Source organism: Sinocyclocheilus rhinocerous, unplaced genomic scaffold (genome assembly GCF_001515625.1).
Source record: "Sinocyclocheilus rhinocerous isolate Xijiao unplaced genomic scaffold, SAMN03320098_v1.1 scaffold886, whole genome shotgun sequence".
NCBI classification, from domain to species: domain Eukaryota; kingdom Metazoa; phylum Chordata; class Actinopteri; order Cypriniformes; family Cyprinidae; genus Sinocyclocheilus; species Sinocyclocheilus rhinocerous.
Window position 1 is genome coordinate 125,649 of NW_015631204.1, and position 21,337 is coordinate 146,985.

A 21,337-nucleotide genomic window follows, 5' to 3' on the forward strand; every position below is an offset into this window, starting at 1 on the left:
TGCTGTACGGCCTTTATGTTGATTTTAATAAAACAAATGTGCCTGCAGTTTGATTCGATATTATAGCCTTTTTTCTAATGAGAATCATTCTTACCAATATAACAATTATGCCTAGGCCTAAATCAGTCAGACATGTCACCACAATAAAAAAGAAACAAACAAACAAAAAATATTAGGGGAATGTGCTTCATTTAATCTTTAGCCAGTATAAACTTAGGTTATATCCTATTTTTGATTTGACTTTGGTGTGAGATAACATACATGTTTTGTTTTCATACAATGAGCAACACAATGCTATTTGATAGCACTTTTGTCGACAACTGTTATCTCATCTGCACAGCTTTTTACAGACCTTAACAGTATTATTTAACCAGTAATAAAATGTATCATGGACTCGTGACCATGTATTGTTTGCAGCCAGAGTTATAGGCTATTTGTCCAGGCCAAGTTTAACATTTGGCTGCCTAAGAATCATGCATATAAAACAAACCACCATGAAATTTAAAGCCATATTGATAAAGGCTTAAAATGTTTAAAATAAACCCATTTCATTTCATAATGAACAGCAATCAAGAGAATGAGAAGAGAACACATAGTGACACATTTAGGAATATTTTACATCCATTACATACAAGTGCATTTAGAGACAGAATACAGGAAACATGTATTCAGCGTATTGAGAAATGTGTGATGGCTCAGCATTTTTTTTTCTGCTTTCAGAGGATATTTCATTCAATGGTACGTTATTGTCATAAAGTGTTCATAGCATGTCCTTACAGGATAAAGGTTAAAGGTTACAACATAAAAGGTTAAATATGTTCAGATAGTGTTTTTTTTTCTCTCTGAGAAAGTAGGGTTTGGAGTGATTTGACAATTTAGTCAGGTTTCATTTTTTATATAAATGCTCCATTTGAACTTCAATATCTAGTACATTTTGTCAAGTCTTTCGAGTGTCAAAAAATAACCTTTAAAAATTTTGTATTGACCCCACACAGCACTTTAGACCCAACCAATGGGCAAAAGACACAAATAAGTGAACGCCCTCACGCCACATCAAATCCCTTCATCACACAAAATAGTCTGTACTTAAACCAGTTCATTCATTCAATCCCAGCATTCAATATAATGACTTTTATTTGTTGTCCAGTGGATTGTGAGTTTATTGTGGAAGCAGGCTGTGATGTGGATAGTGACTTTAGCTTGCTGGGGTCCGTAGTAATGGGGTCTTTTCACTGGCTGAGCTGGACGGGTCCACATCTGCGCTGGGGTGATCATCCATCTTACTTTTTACCTGCCGGTGAAAAGAAGAACAAATTAGTATAACAGTAAAACAAAAAACAAAAGTCCCCACTAAAATTAAAAAGTCTCCACTAAACCACTTAAAACAGTTTAAACAAATATAAAAGCTTTATCTGAAATGTTATTTTTGGTTAAAAAAAAAAACATTAAAATAAAAACAAAAGAAAAATATTAGTTAATAAAAACTCTTAATTGATGCTTTTTGTTTGATGAATTTTAACAAATTTGATTTAACACAAAGCATATATTTTATATTTCATATTTCAATTCATATATTTTATGACCAACATACATTTTTCATACTATTTTTAAGTCTAATAATAAAAAAGTATTAAAAAAAATCCTTACATGACATTTATTTTAAAATTAGCTTCCCATAAAATGTCTTGGTAAAGAATTAACACTGAACTGGGGAAAAAAAGTTTCCCCAGGTAACCTAAAAGTGCTTCATTTTTATTATAAAACTTCTGAATTAACTGCTTGACATGATTTATTATTATTAAGTTACATCAAGGGCCAAATTGGTGTAACTGCATGTAACCACTTTTTTGTGTGTGTGTACGCTGTAAAGGTCTGGTATAAGAGATGTTTTTGCCCAGGTGGCCAAATATTACACCCAATAGAGAAAGTTTTTTCTTTGCAAGAAAACAAATTAGAGGGAACACTGCCCCGAAAAGTTCTGATGAGTTATGATGGACAGATCAGTGAAACAGATGAAATGAATTTACAGTGACTATAAAGGTGAAATGAAGACATGCGTTCACTTCAATGTGCTCGTGTGACTCCAAAAACGTCCCACCTGCAGAAGAAGAGTTTGAGAAGAGGCGTGTCTAAGCCAAAAAACCCACCTGTGTCGTTCATACTATGTTTTTCAGCCTGCGTCTCATTGGTCGGGTCGTGTTTTGTATCTTTTATGCTTTCCTAAAAGAATAACCAGACCTCATTGAACATCAGGGGGGTAGTGACACTGATTTGGAGCCAGCGGTCTTCAGGCTGATTATTGGACACAGTGACAGTACTGAGATCATCACAGCAGACAGAAACTGAAGGGAAGTTGAGCGGCCTGTAGTGCTTGTGTGCAGCAATGCATGCATGATGTAAGTGATTGAAATGGGGCGGGAGCATGCAAGATGAACATGATCGTGCAGTGGTTAAATCACATGCCTTGAAATTTGTTTTGCATATTTTTATAATAAAACTCATTGGTCAGGGATCATCTCTCTCTGGCTGTCCATTTTTTCAAAGCAGCAACATTACATTTAAGTATGATCAGGCTTTGCTTTTTTCAGTTCACCCAAAAATAAAAAAATATGAAAATATTTATTCACCCTCAGGCCATTATAGATGTAGAAGAGTTTGTTTGTTCATCAGAAAAGATTTGGAGAATTGTAGCGTTACATCACTAGCTCACCAATGGATCCTCTGCAGTGAATGGGTGCCGTCAGAATGAGAGTCCAAACAGCTGATAAAAACATCACAATAATCCACAAGTAATCCACATGACTCCAGTCCATCAATGAATGTCTTGTAAAGCGAAAAGATGGATTTTTGTAAAACCAAATCCATCATTTAAATGTTTTTAACTTTTTTTAACAAGCAGTTGATTCCAGTCCTCGAACCATAATATTGTTTTCTCCAGTCAAAAGTTGTTTTGTCTGAATCAGGAGTGAAATACGCACAGATCAAGCACGGTTTACAAGCAAAATCAGTCCAAATCAGTTCTAAACAAATATGTCGGTGGATTTTGATGTGAAAGGACAACAGGGGATGGACTTTTTCACTGGAGGACGCGTTATTATGGATTATGGACTCATATTTTGACTCCAAAAACGTCCCACCTGCAGAAGAAGAGTTTGAGAAGAGGCGTGTCTAAGCCAAAAAACCCACCTGTGTCGTTCATGCTATGTTTTTCAGCCTGCGTCTCATTGGTCGGGTCGTGTTTTGTATCTTTTATGCTTTCCTAAAAGAATAACCAGACCTCATTGAACATCAGGGGGGTAGTGACACTGATTTGGAGCCAGCGGTCTTCAGGCTGATTATTGGACACAGTGACAGTACTGAGATCATCACAGCGGACAGAAACTGAAGGGAAGTTGAGCGGCCTGTAGTGCTTGTGTGCAGCAATGCATGCATGATGTAAGTGATTGAAATGGGGCGGGAGCATGCAAGATGAACATGATCGTGCAGTGGTTAAATCACATGCCTTGAAATTTGTTTTGCATATTTTTATAATAAAACTCATTGGTCAGGGATCATCTCTCTCTGGCTGTCCATTTTTTCAAAGCAGCAACATTACATTTAAGTATGATCAGGCTTTGCTTTTTTCAGTTCACCCAAAAATAAAAAAATATGAAAATATTTATTCACCCTCAGGCCATTATAGATGTAGAAGAGTTTGTTTGTTCATCAGAAAAGATTTGGAGAATTGTAGCGTTACATCACTAGCTCACCAATGGATCCTCTGCAGTGAATGGGTGCCGTCAGAATGAGAGTCCAAACAGCTGATAAAAACATCACAATAATCCACAAGTAATCCACATGACTCCAGTCCATCAATGAATGTCTTGTAAAGCGAAAAGATGGATTTTTGTAAAACCAAATCCATCATTTAAATGTTTTTAACTTTTTTTAACAAGCAGTTGATTCCAGTCCTCGAACCATAATATTGTTTTCTCCAGTCAAAAGTTGTTTTGTCTGAATCAGGAGTGAAATACGCACAGATCAAGCACGGTTTACAAGCAAAATCAGTCCAAATCAGTTCTAAACAAATATGTCGGTGGATTTTGATGTGAAAGGACAACAGGGGATGGACTTTTTCACCGGAGGAAGCGTTATTATAGTTTATGGGCTTGTCCGGATGCTATGGTTTAAAGTTAAAATGCCTCGATGGATTTGTTTCTTACAAACATGCAGCTTTTCTCTTCATAAGATGTTAACTGATGGACTGGAGTGGTGTGGATTATTGTGATGTTTTTATCAGCTGTTTGGACTCTCATTCTGACGGCACCCATTCACTGCAGAGGATCCATTGCTGAGCAAGTGATGTAATGCTACATTTCTCCAAATCTGTTCTGATGAACAAACAAACTCATCTACATCTATAATGGCCTGAGGGTGTGTAAATGTTTACTTTAAATGACACCGTAAACAATCAAAAGTGTTTTAAAGTCTAGAGATTTGAAAATGACATGCATATACACATTTTTGATTGTAATTCGCACTGTAATCTCGGTTTTTTAATATGCATATATAAATAGTTGGTGCTGACCCCTTGTGTGAGAGATACTGATGTCTTTTTCGTGGCTTTCTGTAAAACAAATCATGCAAATGTTGCACTTTAAACCATCTAAACCCACGCAGAGTGTTAATGTGGGGTGATAAAGGAATATTAAAAGTGCATTTGGGTTCTTAAGCTAAACCTTACCTTCGCAGACACAATTAAAAAAACAAACCGCATTTGCTCAACATCACGTCAACTCACTTCCTCTCAATAGCTCACATATCGCACATGCACTCACACAAACATACACGCTCTGAAGCAAAAGATATTATACGTAAAATACTCAAACATGCAAAATAAGCACAGTAGGCCACGTACCTTGTCATTGACGTATAACATCACGGCTCCCAAAATGCCTGCGAGTCCGAGAGCGATGAAGATGTACTGCATGTACTCCATGACCATGGGCAGCACCACCAGACTGGTGCGGAACGTGTTGAGGACGGGACCATCAATGTAGCCGCTCTGGGAAAGATGAAAAATTCTCTCTTTCGAATTGAATTCAAGTCACATTTACTCATACAGTGTTTTTATACAATACAGAGTCACAGTAATAAACAACAAAACAACAGTTTTAGTGTCGCAAAGGTCTTTAGCTATGAAACAAATACAATTTCAGCTGTAAAGCAGCTCCAAAAAGAAAAAAAGGTGTCAATCAGAATTCTAGAATTAGAAATGGTGCAGAATTCATAATAAAAACTAATTTGATTCAGCTATAAAAGCAGCTCTACAAAAGACAACAGTCATTATTCAGCTCAATTTAGTTTTGTACTCATCCAATAGTGTCAGCGTAGTAAAACTGATAATATTACTAAACATTAAGGGTCTTTTAAACACCAAATTTAAGTGAATTTGAGATGTGAAACTAAAATGTACCAAACTTGTAAATGGAAAAATGCTGTATTTTGGCACATTTCAGCCATTTGTTGGGGACTCAACATTTTATTTAGACATCATGAGATATTTTGTGCAGTTGTTTTCTTTTTGCAATTCACTCCTACCTCTTCAAACCAGATCATGGGCATCACCACTTCAGCTATCTTTCCTGTTTCTCTGAAACGAGCAAACCACAGCACACAGAAACGAGTCACTGTAAAGAACAGTGCTGCCGTCAAAAACAAACACGTTTCACAACAGCTTCTGTGAGTTCTGTGTGACTGGACCTCAGAGCGGACACAGATATTTGAGACTGTTGACCTACTGTATCTGTGCCGTACTTACGAGATGCCAAACACACTCTTGATGAGCAGGTTGAGCTGCAGCCGAATGGAAACGTTCATTGGCACTCCAGTCTCCTGTAATACAAAGTTTTCAATGAAAACTGACTGCTTGATACGGATCAGATTTATTTCACTCAGGAAGAGAATTTAAGCTCTTTGGTTCAACACTATATTTTTAATCTTGAAGTATTAGTTTAGTAGAGGTTTAGCTAACATCCAATATAAAACACTCAGTACATTGCCTTTATAAACTTGATTCTACAGAACAAGGTGCCGTTTACACGACAACGTTTTCAGCCAAAAACGGGAAACTTTTTATGTGCTTTGCCTGTTCGTTTACACGACAACGGCGTTTTGGGGAATGAAAACGCATATTTTTGAAAAACGGGTTTCAAAGTGCAAGTTTTTGAAAACGCCACCGTTATCGTTTCCGTGTAAACACCCAAAACAGGAATCTTTCTTGAAAACGGTGACGTCATGCGCGTGCGTAGTACGTGTTAGGTATGTAGACATGCGCAGTACGTGTGGATTTTAAAGGCAAGCGCGAACAAACATACACAACAATGACGGAGTATATGGTAGTGTTTAGTGATGGGAAAACGAGGCTTTCTGAACCGTTTAAGGCTTTCATGAAATTGTGCCGAAAAACGGTTCATTACTCGAAGCATTTTAACACAGTGCGCATTAGCGACATCTGGTGGTCAGACTCGGTTTCTCCAGCGTATCTAACGAAACATCGCGGAGCAGAGGATGGTTTGAAAAAGTTTTTAATCTGTGCCAACTCGTGTCATGCGTAGTCCGGTCAGTGGATTCACATATTGATCAATAATATAAAATATGTGTGTGATTATATTTAATAAACTGACATGAGTAGAAAGAAAAAAATATTTTGGGTGAGCTGTTCGGGGTCTCTGAGACCCCAGCTAGAACATGATAAAAATGCAATAGAGGAGTGAAGTGCATTCAGTTTCTGTCTGGTGTTGAGGTTATTCTAAACTATTCTACTGAATCTCAGATAAGTGTACACACACACAACCAAGTCAATGTAAATCAAACACAAGAGTCATGCGAAGTGCCGATTTTTTTCAAACCAGCTGTCCCGACCTTCCGATACTGCATGACGTTCGAAGCTTCAAACGTCATCAATCACGTGGTATTGTCATTTCGATACAAGCATCGGCACAGTGTGTGATACAATAGTGCTTTGAAAACTGCGTCGGAGCATCGGTATCAATCGTCCCATCACTAGTAGTGTTGCTGCTGCTCAAGAGTTTGTTAACGCTTTTTCAGCAAAGTGTGGATTTACTTCACCAATATTACAACCAACAGCGGAGAAGGATTATATTCAACATATAATCGTCACTTCCCTACAGGTACTGTTTACTAACAAGGTGACAGCGCCAACTACTGGCCAGGCATAGGTAATACAGCGTTTTTGGCCGTTTTCGCGGATATGTGTAAACGCGAATCGTTTTGAAACCGTTGTCGTGTATACGTGAAAAGTTTTAAAAACGCAAGGGAAAAACTTTTCCATTTTTGACTACATCACTGTCGTGTAAACGTAGCCTAAATCTTTGGTACCTTTTAAAAAACAACCAACACATAATACAAGTTAAAGAGAATATATATATATATATTCCTGATGAATAAGTAAATAAACTAGAATATCCATAAATGGCTTATAGGATCCCTGAAACCCAAGCCTGGATGAAAATCAAATGTATAAGTATAATTTGAACATTTTCCCTGGTATATAAATCATACACTATCATCCAAATAATATTTATGGCTGAATTTATTTGATCAAAAATACAGCAAGTGAAATAGTATTACAATTAAAAGTTTTCTGAAACAAATGAAAAACAAGTGAACACAAATAAATAAAGACACTATTATAAATGAACATAACTGCTCAAAACATAAATATTAGTTGAGAAAACAAATGTGCAAAGGCATAATCTTTTGGAGTGAAAGGTACTCCGTTTTATGATGAGTCCAGAAGGTTCAATGACCAACATGGCTTCTATGAATTCAAAGGTAAACACATGCCTTTCTGCACTATGAAAATCAAACATTTAGTGAACTACAGTTAAGATTTGGTACCAATGAGTTAGATTCCCAGAGAACACCAAATACTATTACAGCAAGTTATAGCTTGAATACATATTGGATTAAAGCTGTAAATGGTAGCTGCCATTAAATAAAGTTGGTATGTCCTGCAGTGGCCCCTTATGTGACTTTGTGTTTCAAGGGCCGTTTGTCTTCATGAATAAGAGATACGAGGGAATGTTTATGGAAACTCAAGGTTTATGGGATGTTGTTTTGGTATAACACTACTTGTTGAATTTGTGCTGGTCAGACGAAGTCTAAACACTGAAACATACGCAACTAAGATTATACAATACTATACTAAGACTATACAATAAACTCTGCTCCTTTTTATCATCATCACTTCGTCTCCTGCTTCTGCTCTTCACTGGCTTTTCTCAGTCAAAGTCTTGGCTGATAGAGGACCGTTAAACACTCGTTTTGGGTATTTTGGGTACCAGACAAGACTTGCTGTTAACAGGTTTTGGGGTATTAGGCAATTTTGCTGACTAGTTGTTCTGTTACCAGACAAAACAGATATTTTCTGACAGGATCTGGCATCCGGTGCTGGATCTTAATTATCTGGCGTGGAGGCATGATCTAACAAGCAGAACTAAACTGCATTGTTCTCTATTGAAATCATTATTTTGTGGGCATAGATTCAATGAGAGCATGTGCTTCCGCAGAAAACACTGAATCCAAAGAGCTTTCGTGACAACTTAGTAATGCATTCACAGACTCTGGAGCTAATCAGGTGTCATGCTGTCAATTCATCCCAGACGTTCAACCCAAGCCGAGGCTGTTCGCATGTCCCGCAGCACTTTCAGAGAAACGTCTTTTTCATTGACGATAAACGCAAGCATGAAAACAGATGAAGGGAGAACAACCGGACGAATAGCCGGCCAAGAAGCGTGTCAGGATTGTGCAATTCTGTTCAATTTAGCGATGTAAAGCTGTGTCTGTATCTCCAGCTTATCAGAAGTCATAAAGTGGAGTTTGTCTTATCAAACTACATGTGTGGCAAAAGGCCCATGGATGCAGACATCAGGAGTTTCACATCTAACATCAGCAGCTAAGTGATCAATGCTCAGTACTAGACTGCAAAACCAAATAAAATCAAAATAGCAAATGCCAGATTTCCAGCTATGTTTAACCCCCTATAAACCACAGCATTACTGAATTAAACACAATGGTTTAAACCTAAAATGTGTCATTAGAAAACATTTAGTCAGTCATTGACCATGTAAAAAGACCATACCTTTAGAATCTTAATCTTGTTTATAATGGGTCATTAAGTTGCTGAAAGCTATACAAACATCATAAAGGTCACGATAATCATCATTTCCAATTAGCTTATCAGATTTTGTAATGGTTTAATGGCAGTAATGAGCAATGTAATCTCATTATCAAACCAGTGACAAAGCTGAAATACTGATTTTCGTAACAACCACAAGCATGCAGTATTAGTTATGTCACAGTTAGAAGAAAAGTTGACCTCAAACACAGAACACAGCAACGGGCTAAATCTGCTAGTAAATCTTTTAAAGGTAAATAAAGTCAGACGTTTATGCAACAAATTTAGATAAAAGATATAAGTTTCAAGTTTGTTCTATTTATATAGCACATTTAGAAACAGCAAGCACGGCTGACCAAAGTGCTGAACAAACAAAAACATAGAACACAGGGCAACGAGATGGACCTCACTGCAGAACACATGAACAAGGGGGCGTGGATGGACCCAGATCCAACTCCTCCCACCTTACATATACCTAAACCTACCCATCTCCACCCCCTGATTCCTAAACCCACCCATCTCCACCCCTAAACCTACCCATCTCCCAGAGCTCCACCCCTAAACCTACCAATCTCCACCCCCTAGATGTGAATCCAACCACGCCCTTTGGATCTTGTGTTCTGCAGTGAGGGGCTACTGAGGGCAACCCACAGATTCATAACATAAACTCACAAAGAATTGAAAGCCAAAGAGAAGAAATAGGTTTTAAGAGATGATTTAAAAACAGTTAAAGACTGTGCCGATCTGATATAGTCTGGAAGGCTGTTCCACAGCCTAGGGCCAGCAACCGCAAAGGCTCTATCCCCTCTATGCTTTAACCGTGATCTGGGGACAGAGAGAAGGTCTTTGGTCACCAGATCTCAGATTCCGTGTAGAATTGTATGGATAAAGTTGATCAGATAGATAGCTCGGTGCCAGATTATTTATTGATTTTAAAAAACTCAATTCTAAGATGCACAGGTAACCAATGCAACGATTTCAAAATTGGAGTAACGTGATCCAATTTACGTTGTCCTTTGAGGAATTTAGTAGTGGCGTTTTGTACTAATTGGAGATGAGCGATGGATGATTTAGAAATGCAGAGGTAAAGAGAGTTGCAGTAGTCCAAGCGAGATGTAATGAGCGCATGGATAGCAATCTCTAAAGTTTTCTCAGAGAGAAAAGATTTAATTTTGGAGAGAAGACGTAGCTGAAAAAAACAAGAACTAATAACCGCATTTAATTGTTTATCAAATTTGAGACTCTGCTCCCAGAACACACCTAAGTTCTTGATCTAGGAAGAAGTAAAGGGAGCAAGGTAGTCCAGATCGATACTTCTGCTCCCTGAATTTTCACTGGGGCCAAAGACTATAACCTTGGTTTGTGATTCATTCAAAAATAAAAAATTGAGAGAACCATGTTTTCACTTCATCACTTCACGCAAAAAGAGAATCCAGAGCAGCATTTTTATTTTGTTTTAGAGGTAAACAAATTTGGGTATCATCTGCATAGCAGTGAAATGATACACCATGCTTTCTGAAAATAGAGCCCAAAGGAAGTAAATACAAAGAAAAAATGGGTGCGAGAATAGAGCCCTGTGGCACTCCACAGGAAAGTTTAGCAGGCGACGAAGAAAAATTACCCAATCTGACAGAGAAACTTTTATTTGTTAAATATGATTTGAACCAGCTAAGAACAGTTCTCCGGATGCCCACAAAATATTCCAGTCGAGACAGAAGAATTTTATGATCAACTGTATTAAAAGCCGAGGTTAGGTCTAACAGAATTAAAATAACAGAGTCACCAGCTAACAAAGTATTATTAAGGACCCATAATAAAGCAGACTCTGTGCTATGCAGAGGCTTAAAACCAGACTGGAAAGTTTCAAAGATCTGATTTGCACAAAGGAAAGACTGTAGCTGAATAAACAGTTTTCTCCAGTGCTTTGGTAATAAAAAGGAAGATTTGAGATGGGTCGAAAATTGTTAAAATTACTAGCATCAAGTGAAGGTTTCTTAAAAAGAGGTGTCACAGTAGCTTCTTTGAGGCCATCAGGGATAGTCCCTGAAATTAAGCATTTATTCAGAAAAGACACCAAACTAGGTTCAACCAAATCAAAAATTTGTTTTAAAATACGTGGAGGGAGAACATCATGAGAGCAGAAAGAAGGCTTCAAATGGTCAATAATTTCTTTAAGAGACTAGAGAGAAACTGGATCAAAAGCACTCCATATGGCTGAAGAGCAGCAAGATTCAGGTGAAGCATTAGCAAGTGGTTGCAGCTGAGATCTCAGAGTAGTAATCTTATCACAGAAAAACCTTGAGAAACCTTCACATAATGACACAGAGGGATTTGAGATCACATTTATAGGATTAAAAACAGAATTTATAACAGAAAATCAGGCTTTAGAGCTATGATGATTCTTTGCAATTAAATTAGAAAAATACTGAGACTTTGCTGATTTCACTGCTTTCTGAAAAGTAGCAAAACAGTCTTTAAGCATTTCATAGGAAATTAGCAATTTGTCCTTTTTCCATTTTCGTTCAGCTCTTCTACAAGCTTGCCTCAGAAAGCGGATGTTATCATTGAGCCATGGTTCAGTTTTAGGTTTTGACTTCTTGAGTTTAAGAGGAGCAGTGGTATTCAAAACCTCTGAGCAGGCAGTATTTAACAGACTAAGATGCTGATCAGCATCCAAGTCAGGTAAAGATGACTCCAAGGACAGAGACAAGCACATCTCGTTAAAGGTGTTTGTGAAGTCATCACAAAGGTGGGAAGAAAAGGAACGAGTGAGTTGTACAGTAGGAGTAATGCTTGAGCTTAGCTGAGGAAAAGGCATCATAAATAAAACAGGCATATGATCTGAAGAGCAAAGTATCAAGAACCTGAACATCAGTAACAGAAAAGCCGTGAGAAAGAACCAGAGTATGTGTGGGATCTTTCCCCCACAGAGCCATGTTGAATGAATCAATGAGATTGAGAAACTCCATTTCCAGAGGTTTAGACTGACAGCACACATGCATATTAAAATCACCTAGCAGAAGAATATTGTAAGAATATATAAGGACCGATTTCACATTTATGGCCAATTTCAAAGATAAAGACAATAGGTTTTTGAGTCATAACAACCGATAATCAATAACCTTGAGAGATAAGTTTCAAACTTGCTCAGTAACCTAAAGAGAAAGAAACATTCCATCAGGTGTTAAAGCAGCACTATGTAACTTTTTCTGTGTTCAAAATTTGCTAAATGTATATAATGAGCGAGTACATCATGAATTCATCTTCCAAACCGCGTTTTTGTCTTATTCCGAATCACTGCGGTACACTTACAATAAGTACTTATATTTGGACTATTGTAGCCTGGTCGGGTCGTCACCGCTGCGGAGTAACACATACCTGCGTGAATCGCCATAGACATAAACTTAGAGAAGTAGCTCCGGTTGGAAAGTTCTTCCGCGGAATGTGTGCAGTTCTGTTTATTAACCGCTAGAGCGCCAAAAGTTACATAGTGCTGCTTTAATGTCGTTTGCCTTCTTGATGTAAATATTTTTAAAGATTTTGTTATAAATTATTATAGGAGTTGTAAAAAATGGATAGCTACACATTTTATAATTTAATACATTTATGATGTATATATAATAAATTAAATCATTTTTTTAAAATAATTTTATTTCCAGAAAAAGTCTAGAAATGCTAGAAATGTCCACCTAATTACATGAAGTAGTTCCCAATAATAATTCTACATGTCACAGTTTTTGTTCTGTGTGCCTGGTTTTCTTACCGGGTGGATATCGATGAAAAGCCCATGTTCATCTTCATTTGGGCTCAATCCATTGACTGTATCCAAAAGGACGGGATCAGCCTCAAAAAAGTGCGGATGGGAGATGAACACAGGGGAATCTGAGACAGGAAAAAAGAAAAAGAATAAAAGTGCATGACATGGAGAAAAAGGAAAAATAAAATCAATTCAACTCAAGTTTATTTGTATAGCGCTTTTCACGATACAAATCGTTGCATAGCAGCTTTACAGAAAATGTAAGTTTCTACATTATGTTTAGTTCATATGGCAGAAATGTACAGTAAAATTCATGCAGTTAGATAATGACATGTAATCAAACAGACGGTGAACACTATTAACAGCAATGATTATGTTGCGATTAAACTTATAGCAAAATTTGGTAGTTTTGAATGTTTCTATAAAGAATAGAAAAGCAAAAAATGTTGAAAAATAAAAAAAATAAGGTTAAAAAAAGGAAGAGAAATAGAAACGAGAAGAAAAAGAAAAAAGGGGAAAAAAATAAATTAAAAAAATAAAAAAATAGACAGAAACAGAGAAGCAAAAAATGATGAAAAAAAAGGTAAAAAAAGAAATGAGAAGAAAAAAGAAAAAGGAAAAGAAAAGGAAAAAAGAAATTAACAAAAAGAAAACAATTATAGACAGCAACAGAGAAGCAAAAAATTATTTAAAAAAATAAAAATAAAGTAAAAAGGAAATGAGAAGAAAAATGAAAAGATAAAAAGATAAAAAGGAAAAGAAAAAAAGAAAAAAGAAATGAACAAATAGAAAATAATATAGACAGTAACAGAGAAGCAAACAAAATCTAGAAAAATAAAGAGATAAAAAGGTTAAATATGAGAAAAAAGGGGATTGAAAAAAAAAAAAAGGAAAGAAAAGATAAAAGAAAAAGGAAAAAGAAGAAGAAAACAAATGAAAAGAAAAAGAGAAAACAGAAGAAAAATGAAAAAGATAATGGTGAAATAAAATAAAAAATAAAATAAATACAGAAAAGCAAAAAATTAAGAACAATAAAAGAGATAAGGTTAAAGAAAAGAGAGAAAAAAGAAAAAGGGCAAAAAATTTGAAAAAATAAAAGAAAGGAAAAATAGCAAAGAGAAAAGAAAAGGCTAAGAAAAGAAAAGAAAAAAGAAAAGAAAAGAAAAGAAAAAAAAAAAAATCTAAGCATGGAAGCCATATAACACACTAGCTAGAAAACTAGTATGAACAAAATGTTTACTGACACAAGAACACAGATCCTGACATAAAACCCTACAGTGTAGTTGACTGTATAGGCAGCAGGTAAAGTCATAAATATAAGTCTTGATAACAGAGACTCACTGTGTCTGCAGGTGCTGACGTTGAGAAGGCCGGACTGTCGACATGGACAGAAGCCCTCATTGGGAGGATAATCTGCACCGTTGGCAAAAAGAGTCTTTGGAGCCACGAAGCGGTACACAGGAACCCCACGCGACACGCCTGGCCTTTGGTACACCAGCTCCATGGACCTGAGTTTGGACAATTGCCACAAAACGGGCCCTTAGAAACCGTACAGGCATTAACCCTTTAAGCCCTGAGGGCATTTTTGCCTCACTGAAGTTGATGTTTTTTCTGAGTGACATACACAAAAATAATGACTCATAACTCAAAGACTGTAGCAAGGAGAGTCAAAAGGTTGGTATTGTTTGATAGAAAACTTTCTGTACTTTCAGTGGGAAAAAGATTTAAAGGGTTTAAAGGGTTAAAATCGTATTATCTTACAGAGGGCATAAGTGAGGGTGTTACCTGCACGCATCAGGGCTGTAGAAGGGCATTGTCGACTCTTTGGTCATGAACGGAGGCCACATTTGACCCGCTGTACCATTGATCATGTTACACGCTTCAGACCTCCAGTAATCCACCTGCAATGACAAAACAAAGATCCTTGGCATACAGCATGATATCACTTCCTTTATGCAACACCACAAAATCTGTCCTACACTGGCAGCATCAAATCCAAGACAACTTTCAGTATCTTAATCTTAAACAGCAACTCACAAATATCACGTAATAATGTAAACAAATAATGATTTAAAAGTCCATTTATAATATTAAAGTAATTTTTAATAAAATGTAAAAATGTTAAAATCCTGAAAATCATGAGATACTGAAGATTGGAGTAATGACTGCTGAAAAGTCAGCTTTGCCATAAGAGAAAAAGAAAGGGTAACAACAGGAAAAGAAAAGGTAAGAAAAGAAAAGAAAAGCTCCTAAAAATTCAGCTTTGGCTGGCAGCATCAAATCCAAGACAACTTTCAGTATCTTAATCTTAATAAACAGCAACTCACAAATATCACGTAATAATGTAAACAAATAATGATTTAAAAGTCCATTTATAATATTAAAGTAATTTTTAATAAAATGTAAAAATGTTAAAATCCTGAAAATCATGAGATACTGAAGATTGGAGTAATGACTGCTGAAAAGTCAGCTTTGCCATAAGAGAAAAAGAAAGGGTAACAACAGGAAAAGAAAAGGTAAGAAAAGAAAAGAAAAGCTCCTAAAAATTCAGCTTTGCCATTACAGAAATAAATTACAATTTATTATTACTATTACTAATATACTGTTAAAATAGAAACATTTATTTTGAACTGTATTAATATTTCACAATATTACAGTTTTTAGTAAATAATGATAAGAAAAGAAAGAGTAAAAAGAAAAGGAAAAAAGAAAAAGTTGAAAGACAAACAGAAAAATTAGAATAAAAATTAAAAACAGAAAAGCAAAAAATTATGAAAAATAAAGAGATAGGGTAAACGAAAAGAAGAGAGAAAAACATGAAGAGAAACGAGAAAAGAGTAGAAAGGAAAATAAAAAATGCAGCCTTGGTGAGCATTAAAAAAAAATCTTATTTTTTTACTTGTGTAAAAGTTCATATACATATTTACATATATTACATATGCAAATACTAGCTAAAATTACATATTTATTGCATATACTGTAGTATTTTATTCAATATATTTCTTTGCGAAACTTGGGATTGCCAACACTGCTGTTGACTAGGGCTGGGTTTTGACACAAATTTCACGCTTCGATTCGATTCTCATTCACAAGCTTGCAATTCGATTCGATTCAATATCGATTATTTTGAAAATATATCAGGTACAGTACATGCCAAATATTCTCAAGGAAAAAACTAATGCTGTAAAATATACATGAGAGTCAGTTGGTACTACATTACTATAATATTGAAGGTTAAAATTGACTGATTTGTTAAAATTACACTAATAAAGTTACAATTACATAATAACATTTCTACTTCAATTCGTTTTTTTTAAATATAAACATAATGGTGGCTGTCATAAAAACTTGATGGATTTATTCAAACATAAATTTAGCAAAATGCCCCTCTCTACAGTTTACTTTTCTAGCTGACTAATGAGTTTGTGGTCACCGAATATGTTTTTCTGAGGTAAATGTGACGTTACCGGACATTGTTTACAAGCCGTTATAGGCTATTGACGTCTTTGCGTGGCTGAAACACTGATTGAGAGATTACATGAGACAGGATACACATTGTAAAGTCGTACTCTTTCTTTTAACGTACCTTCGGATGTTTAGTCATGTTTATTTTGTGCTGAAACTGGTATTAATGTGGAGGAGATGATCAGTTCACGTGCGCCTCGCGCTGCCGCGTCTGTTGATCTGAGGCGCTACAGCGATCTGTCACTCCACATTAAACAGCGCCAAAACGGCATTTATTGTTTGAATACGGCAATACAATTGACAGAATTTGAAATCTGAGACTTTGTTTCATATTAAAAGTACCAAAGCACAATGCTTATTGCTATACATTGGATGGGAGGTGCCCTTCAATGTTCCATCCATTAACTGAAAACAGACTAGACTAATCGATTCTTGGGATTTAAGAACCGATATCGTTCCGTAAAAATGAGAATCGATTAATATCGAGATATCGATATTTTTTACCCAGCCCTACTGTTGACTATAACCCTTTTGGCAATGCAATATATGCACATTTTAATAATGCAAGGTGTGAAGTTCATGCGGTTTCAGGCCCTAGTATGCTGTCTATATAGGGCCACTAACTAGTGTTTTGGAACGGAACTAGTATTTTTTGTTCTATTATGGTCTCAAAATACATTTGGCTTACACTTTTCAGGCCATTCCAAGAGTCCACCATATGAACTTTCCCGATGTCGTCTTGACCAGTGAAGACAGTGAACTGTCCAGTGTTGGAGTTGTTAAACTACATATGGAGCGAAACAAAGCAAGGAAATCAATGAGGCTAAAACCCACAAAACTAATCATCACCGCTGACAAAGCTCCAGTGACAAGACACAGAAAACACCCACCTCAGCAAATAAGCCAAACTTCCCGCTGGTTGGGAGCATTCCAGGGAGGTATTTGTTCAGGAAGTCCACCAACTTGCTGTCGTAACCCCACATGAGTTCTCCAACTGGTTTAGTCAAGAAAGGTTCCTCGTTGAAGGTCTTGAACGTGGTGCTGAGCAGCAAGCGTACAGGAAATGGCATATTCTCCATCATTACTGACGCACCCTGCAACCGTGAATAAAAAACCAACGTGTTACAGTTCTTTCAATTGCTTTTCATGGTGAGCTCAATACAAGGGCGTGAATTCTCACCAGCACTAGCATGTTAGGGATGGTGACCACGTCAGATTCATCTCCCACAGACATGCTCTCCTCAAAGAAATACTGCCGAAATTCTTTATACGAGACGGTGTGGTTGTCATGGAATGTGATGTTGTCCTTCCAGCGGTTTTCACTGAAACAGATATGAGTCGCGACAACAGAGAAATGTGACTTAGCCAGCTGATTTGCAGCAATATTATCCTAACACGGCAAAATTCAGCTTTTTGAGGAACCACTTTGAGGTTCTCGGTCAGCATGTTAGAAAGTCACACAAAAAGACTCGCGGCCCCCCGCTCGGATTGCAAAATGCAAGCGCATGATTTGTTCAAAGGTAAGTCACTACCACAAACATTTGTCATGTGCCTCGTCAAAAAAAAAAAAAAGAAGCCACTCAGTCATGATGGAAGAAAGGAATGCACATAAAACAACCAATGATAAAACCACAAAATGATCCGGTCTAAAACAACTACTCTCCAAACAACATGCCAACAGACGTATACTATATACATTAAATACAACTTAGACATTAAAAGACACGACTGATATGGAAATGAAATAATATGTTGTTCAAAAATGAAATAAAATAAAAATGTTGCGCTAATTAATTTGGGATCTTATAAGAAATCTTAAAAGATAAAAAGGCACTACTTATATTTATAGACTCAAATTTGATATAAATAAATATATTAAATATGCTATGCAACATCAAATAAAATAAAATATATGTTGAGCTAATAAATTTGCATTTACAAAATGATCTTATGAGGAATCTTCCTATTTTACTTCTGATTTCGTATAAGTTAAAAGTCGAATGATATTTATAAAATAACATTATATAAAATAAAATGTTGTGCAACATAAAAAAATAAAAAAAATGTTGTGCTAATGAATTTGGATTTATTAAAATGATCTTATGAGGGATTTTCTTATTTTAATTCTGCATTCTAAGAAGTTAAAAGGCACTACTGATATTTATAAAATAAAATAAAATGAAGCATAGCAAATAAAATAATTAAATAAAATATGTTGTGCTAATAAATGTGGGTTTTCAAAATGATCTTATGAGGAATTTGTTAATTCATTGAATTCTTAATTTGTATAAGTTGAAAGGCACTACTGATATAAAATAAAATATGCTGTGCTACTTAAAATAAAACAAAAAATATGTTGTGCTAATAAATTTGGGTTTTCAAAATGATCTTGGGAGAAATCTTCATATTTTAATTCGAAATTCTTTAAGTTAAAAAGCACTACTGAGATTTATAAAACAAAATATTAGAAAAATACAATATGTTGTGCAAAAAATAAAACAAAACATAAAAAAATGTATTAAATAAAAATTATGTTGTGCTGAAAATTTGGGTTTCCAAAATGATCTTATGATAAATCTTATTATTTTAATCCTGGATAGTATGGAGCTTCCTCATTCTCATTCAGTTCCAGCACTGTGTCTGTTTTTACTCAGTCAAACTCTAGTATGCACGGCTCGAGGGTAGGATCACAGTTCCTCTTTAATAAAAACTGCACAGATTCAGATTAGAGATAAAGAAAATAAAATAAAAATAGAAAAAGGATAACAATAAGTGAATCCACACTAAAAAATTATTGCGTCCTGGCTCGTAGAAGTCACGGCTGTGGAAAATACTGCAACAGTGTCTTGTAAATGTAAAAATCCCAACACAAATGCATATCCTTGTTCAAATGAAAAATAAGATTTAGTTTGTCTATTCCTTGATCTTTGTCAAGAAAAATATTTTTATATGCATTTTTTTTACATATAATTTTTTCAGCCCTTCAGGTAAGGATAAGGCCACTAGACAGACCCAGATCCAGAGCATACTGCAGACAAACCTCTTTGTACGTAAGGTCACTTCAGTCCAAGAAAGAGGCCCTTACGTTACATTACATCATGTTAGGGCAGGTTATATGGACAAGAGGAATGCTTTTAGATTCATACTGACCAGTGCAAACTAACCCCCAAGTTAGTATTGTTTAAAGTTATATCTCTACAAATCACTCCAGGATGGACAATTTATATCCTAAAGGAAAGAAAAAAACAGACTGTATGATGGTCCTGTTTGGACAACTGACCGAATGCACATGCAAACCTGTCCGGGGCCCGCAGGCTAACCTACCATGAACTTCAGTGTCACAGGGCTGAACATCCACAGACATTATACTGTATGCCCAGTCACGTCCGATCAAGTGATTCATACTGAACATTTCAAAATACATTTTAACTGGTTTAAAGTAGTTTTACAGAAAGAGGGAACACAATTCTTACCGGTACACATACGGCCCCCTCTGTACCACTGTGGGCTTTTCTCCTTTTAGGATTTCATCAGGATTGACAATATGAAAGAAATATACAGACATAAAGAAGGGAACCGGGATGTCCTTCCACATAGTGTAGGAGAGTCCATTGTTTGGGTTAATCTCTACATTCTGTAAAGATATGATGTCCATGTGGTTAGTGGCCAAATGTGGTATGCTGTATTTAAAACAGCTTAACTTAAAACCTCATCTTTATATTTAATTATTAAATGCAGATTTATGGCTTTTTGAGGGACAACATGGAATATTTGTATTTTTAAAAAGTATGTCAGACCACAAAAAAAAAGTATTTTTTTAGTCTTGAATTTAGATCTCAGTTCAAGTCTTCTGAAATGTTTTTGAAATGTTCACCAAGACTGCATTTATTTAATCAAGTTACAGTAAAAGCAGTAATATTGCATAAATATTATTAGAATTTAAAAGAACCGTTTTCTAGGTTAATAGATTTTTAAAATGTAATTTATTCCTGTGATGCAAAGCTGAATTTTCAGCATCATTACATACAATACATTATTTAAAAATTCAAAACAACACATAAATTAAAAATAAAACAATTCACAGTAAAGGAATTTTTATAATTTTGATGGTTGATTACGCACAAACTACGACTACCACAACTATCTAAACTTGTAGTCTATTATCAATATAATAAAGTTTATATGATTTAATTACTTAATGGTCGTTCCTATTTATGTTTTTTAAACGCAACAGGCTACTATAGAAAGTCATATCAAGCTCAGTTCGAGGCTTATCGACACTGAATCATGTGTTTTTGTAACTTTATGTTATTTAAATATGCAAATATGTTTAATTAGTGCGTCTCTTGCACCTGTCAGATGTATGACTTACCTTCACTATTTGATCGTCTATTATAATAGGTCCGACAAACACCAGCACAATCCCGAATAAAACCGCCAAACCTCCCAGAACTATAAAAACGATCGATAATGTAGATTTAGACACCGCCATCCGTATTTCCCACACAGTTCACTTCACAAACACACGCAGAGCTTTGAGAACAATAAAGTGATTTCTTCTGGAAAGCGCAGGGAACTCAAAGCGTGACGGCTGAACAAACTCTCAGTTCTACAAGATAAAGCCATACAACTCTGGCCATTGACTTATTAATGCTCTGCTGACTTTATGATCGTGTACATTACAGCTGTGAGTGATGTTCAAGTCCGGCTCTCTGATCCTGCAGGTTTTATAGCGCTCTTGCTGTTTGATTACCATGTTTACGGCACTCATAGCGCCACCTATAACCCAGAGGCTTCTGGGTAATGTAGTAACACACGCCTCCCACCATGAAGGATAAGAGACTAGCATTTAAAAGTAATGTTTACAAGAAGCACACAATATGTACATGCATACAGTGGCCCCAAACGTATTTGGACTCCTGATAGATAGATAG

At 35.8% G+C, this 21,337-nt stretch overlaps 1 protein-coding gene across 2 annotated transcripts; it reads right to left on the minus strand.

Moving 5' to 3' along the window:
* Window positions 1-1,135: 1,135 nt before the first annotated feature.
* Window positions 1,136-21,166, minus strand: LOC107741655 (scavenger receptor class B member 1-like). Of its 2 annotated transcripts, XM_016554423.1 has the most exons (13): window positions 20,776-21,166; window positions 19,877-20,037; window positions 17,584-17,725; window positions 17,294-17,497; window positions 17,092-17,187; window positions 14,724-14,839; window positions 14,280-14,446; window positions 12,945-13,063; window positions 5,801-5,874; window positions 5,581-5,632; window positions 4,898-5,044; window positions 3,187-3,259; window positions 1,208-1,291 (listed from the first exon to the last, which is right to left on the minus strand). In XM_016554423.1, the coding sequence occupies exons 1-13, from the start codon at window positions 20,893-20,895 to the stop codon at window positions 1,281-1,283; spliced, it is 1,482 nt and encodes a 493-aa protein (XP_016409909.1). In that variant the 5' UTR covers window positions 20,896-21,166; the 3' UTR covers window positions 1,208-1,280. The 2 variants fall into 2 exon arrangements, with proteins under 2 accessions (XP_016409908.1, XP_016409909.1); XM_016554422.1 differs by lacking the exon at window positions 3,187-3,259 and having other exon boundaries at window positions 1,136-1,291.
* Window positions 21,167-21,337: the final 171 nt, after the last annotated feature.

What these genes read in the sequence shown, in the direction of transcription:
- LOC107741655 (XM_016554422.1), bottom strand. Translation starts at nt 20,895, where the DNA reads ATGGCGGTGTCTAAATCTACATTATCGATCGTTTTTATAGTTCTGGGA. An exon ending in TAGACGATCAAATAGTGAAG is followed by an intron (nt 20,038 to 20,775) that starts GTAAGTCATACA and finishes ATATCTTTACAG; the next exon opens with AATGTAGAGATTAACCCAAA. An exon ending in TCCCTAACATGCTAGTGCTG is followed by an intron (nt 17,498 to 17,583) that starts GTGAGAATTCAC and finishes TCACGGTTGCAG; the next exon opens with GGTGCGTCAGTAATGATGGA.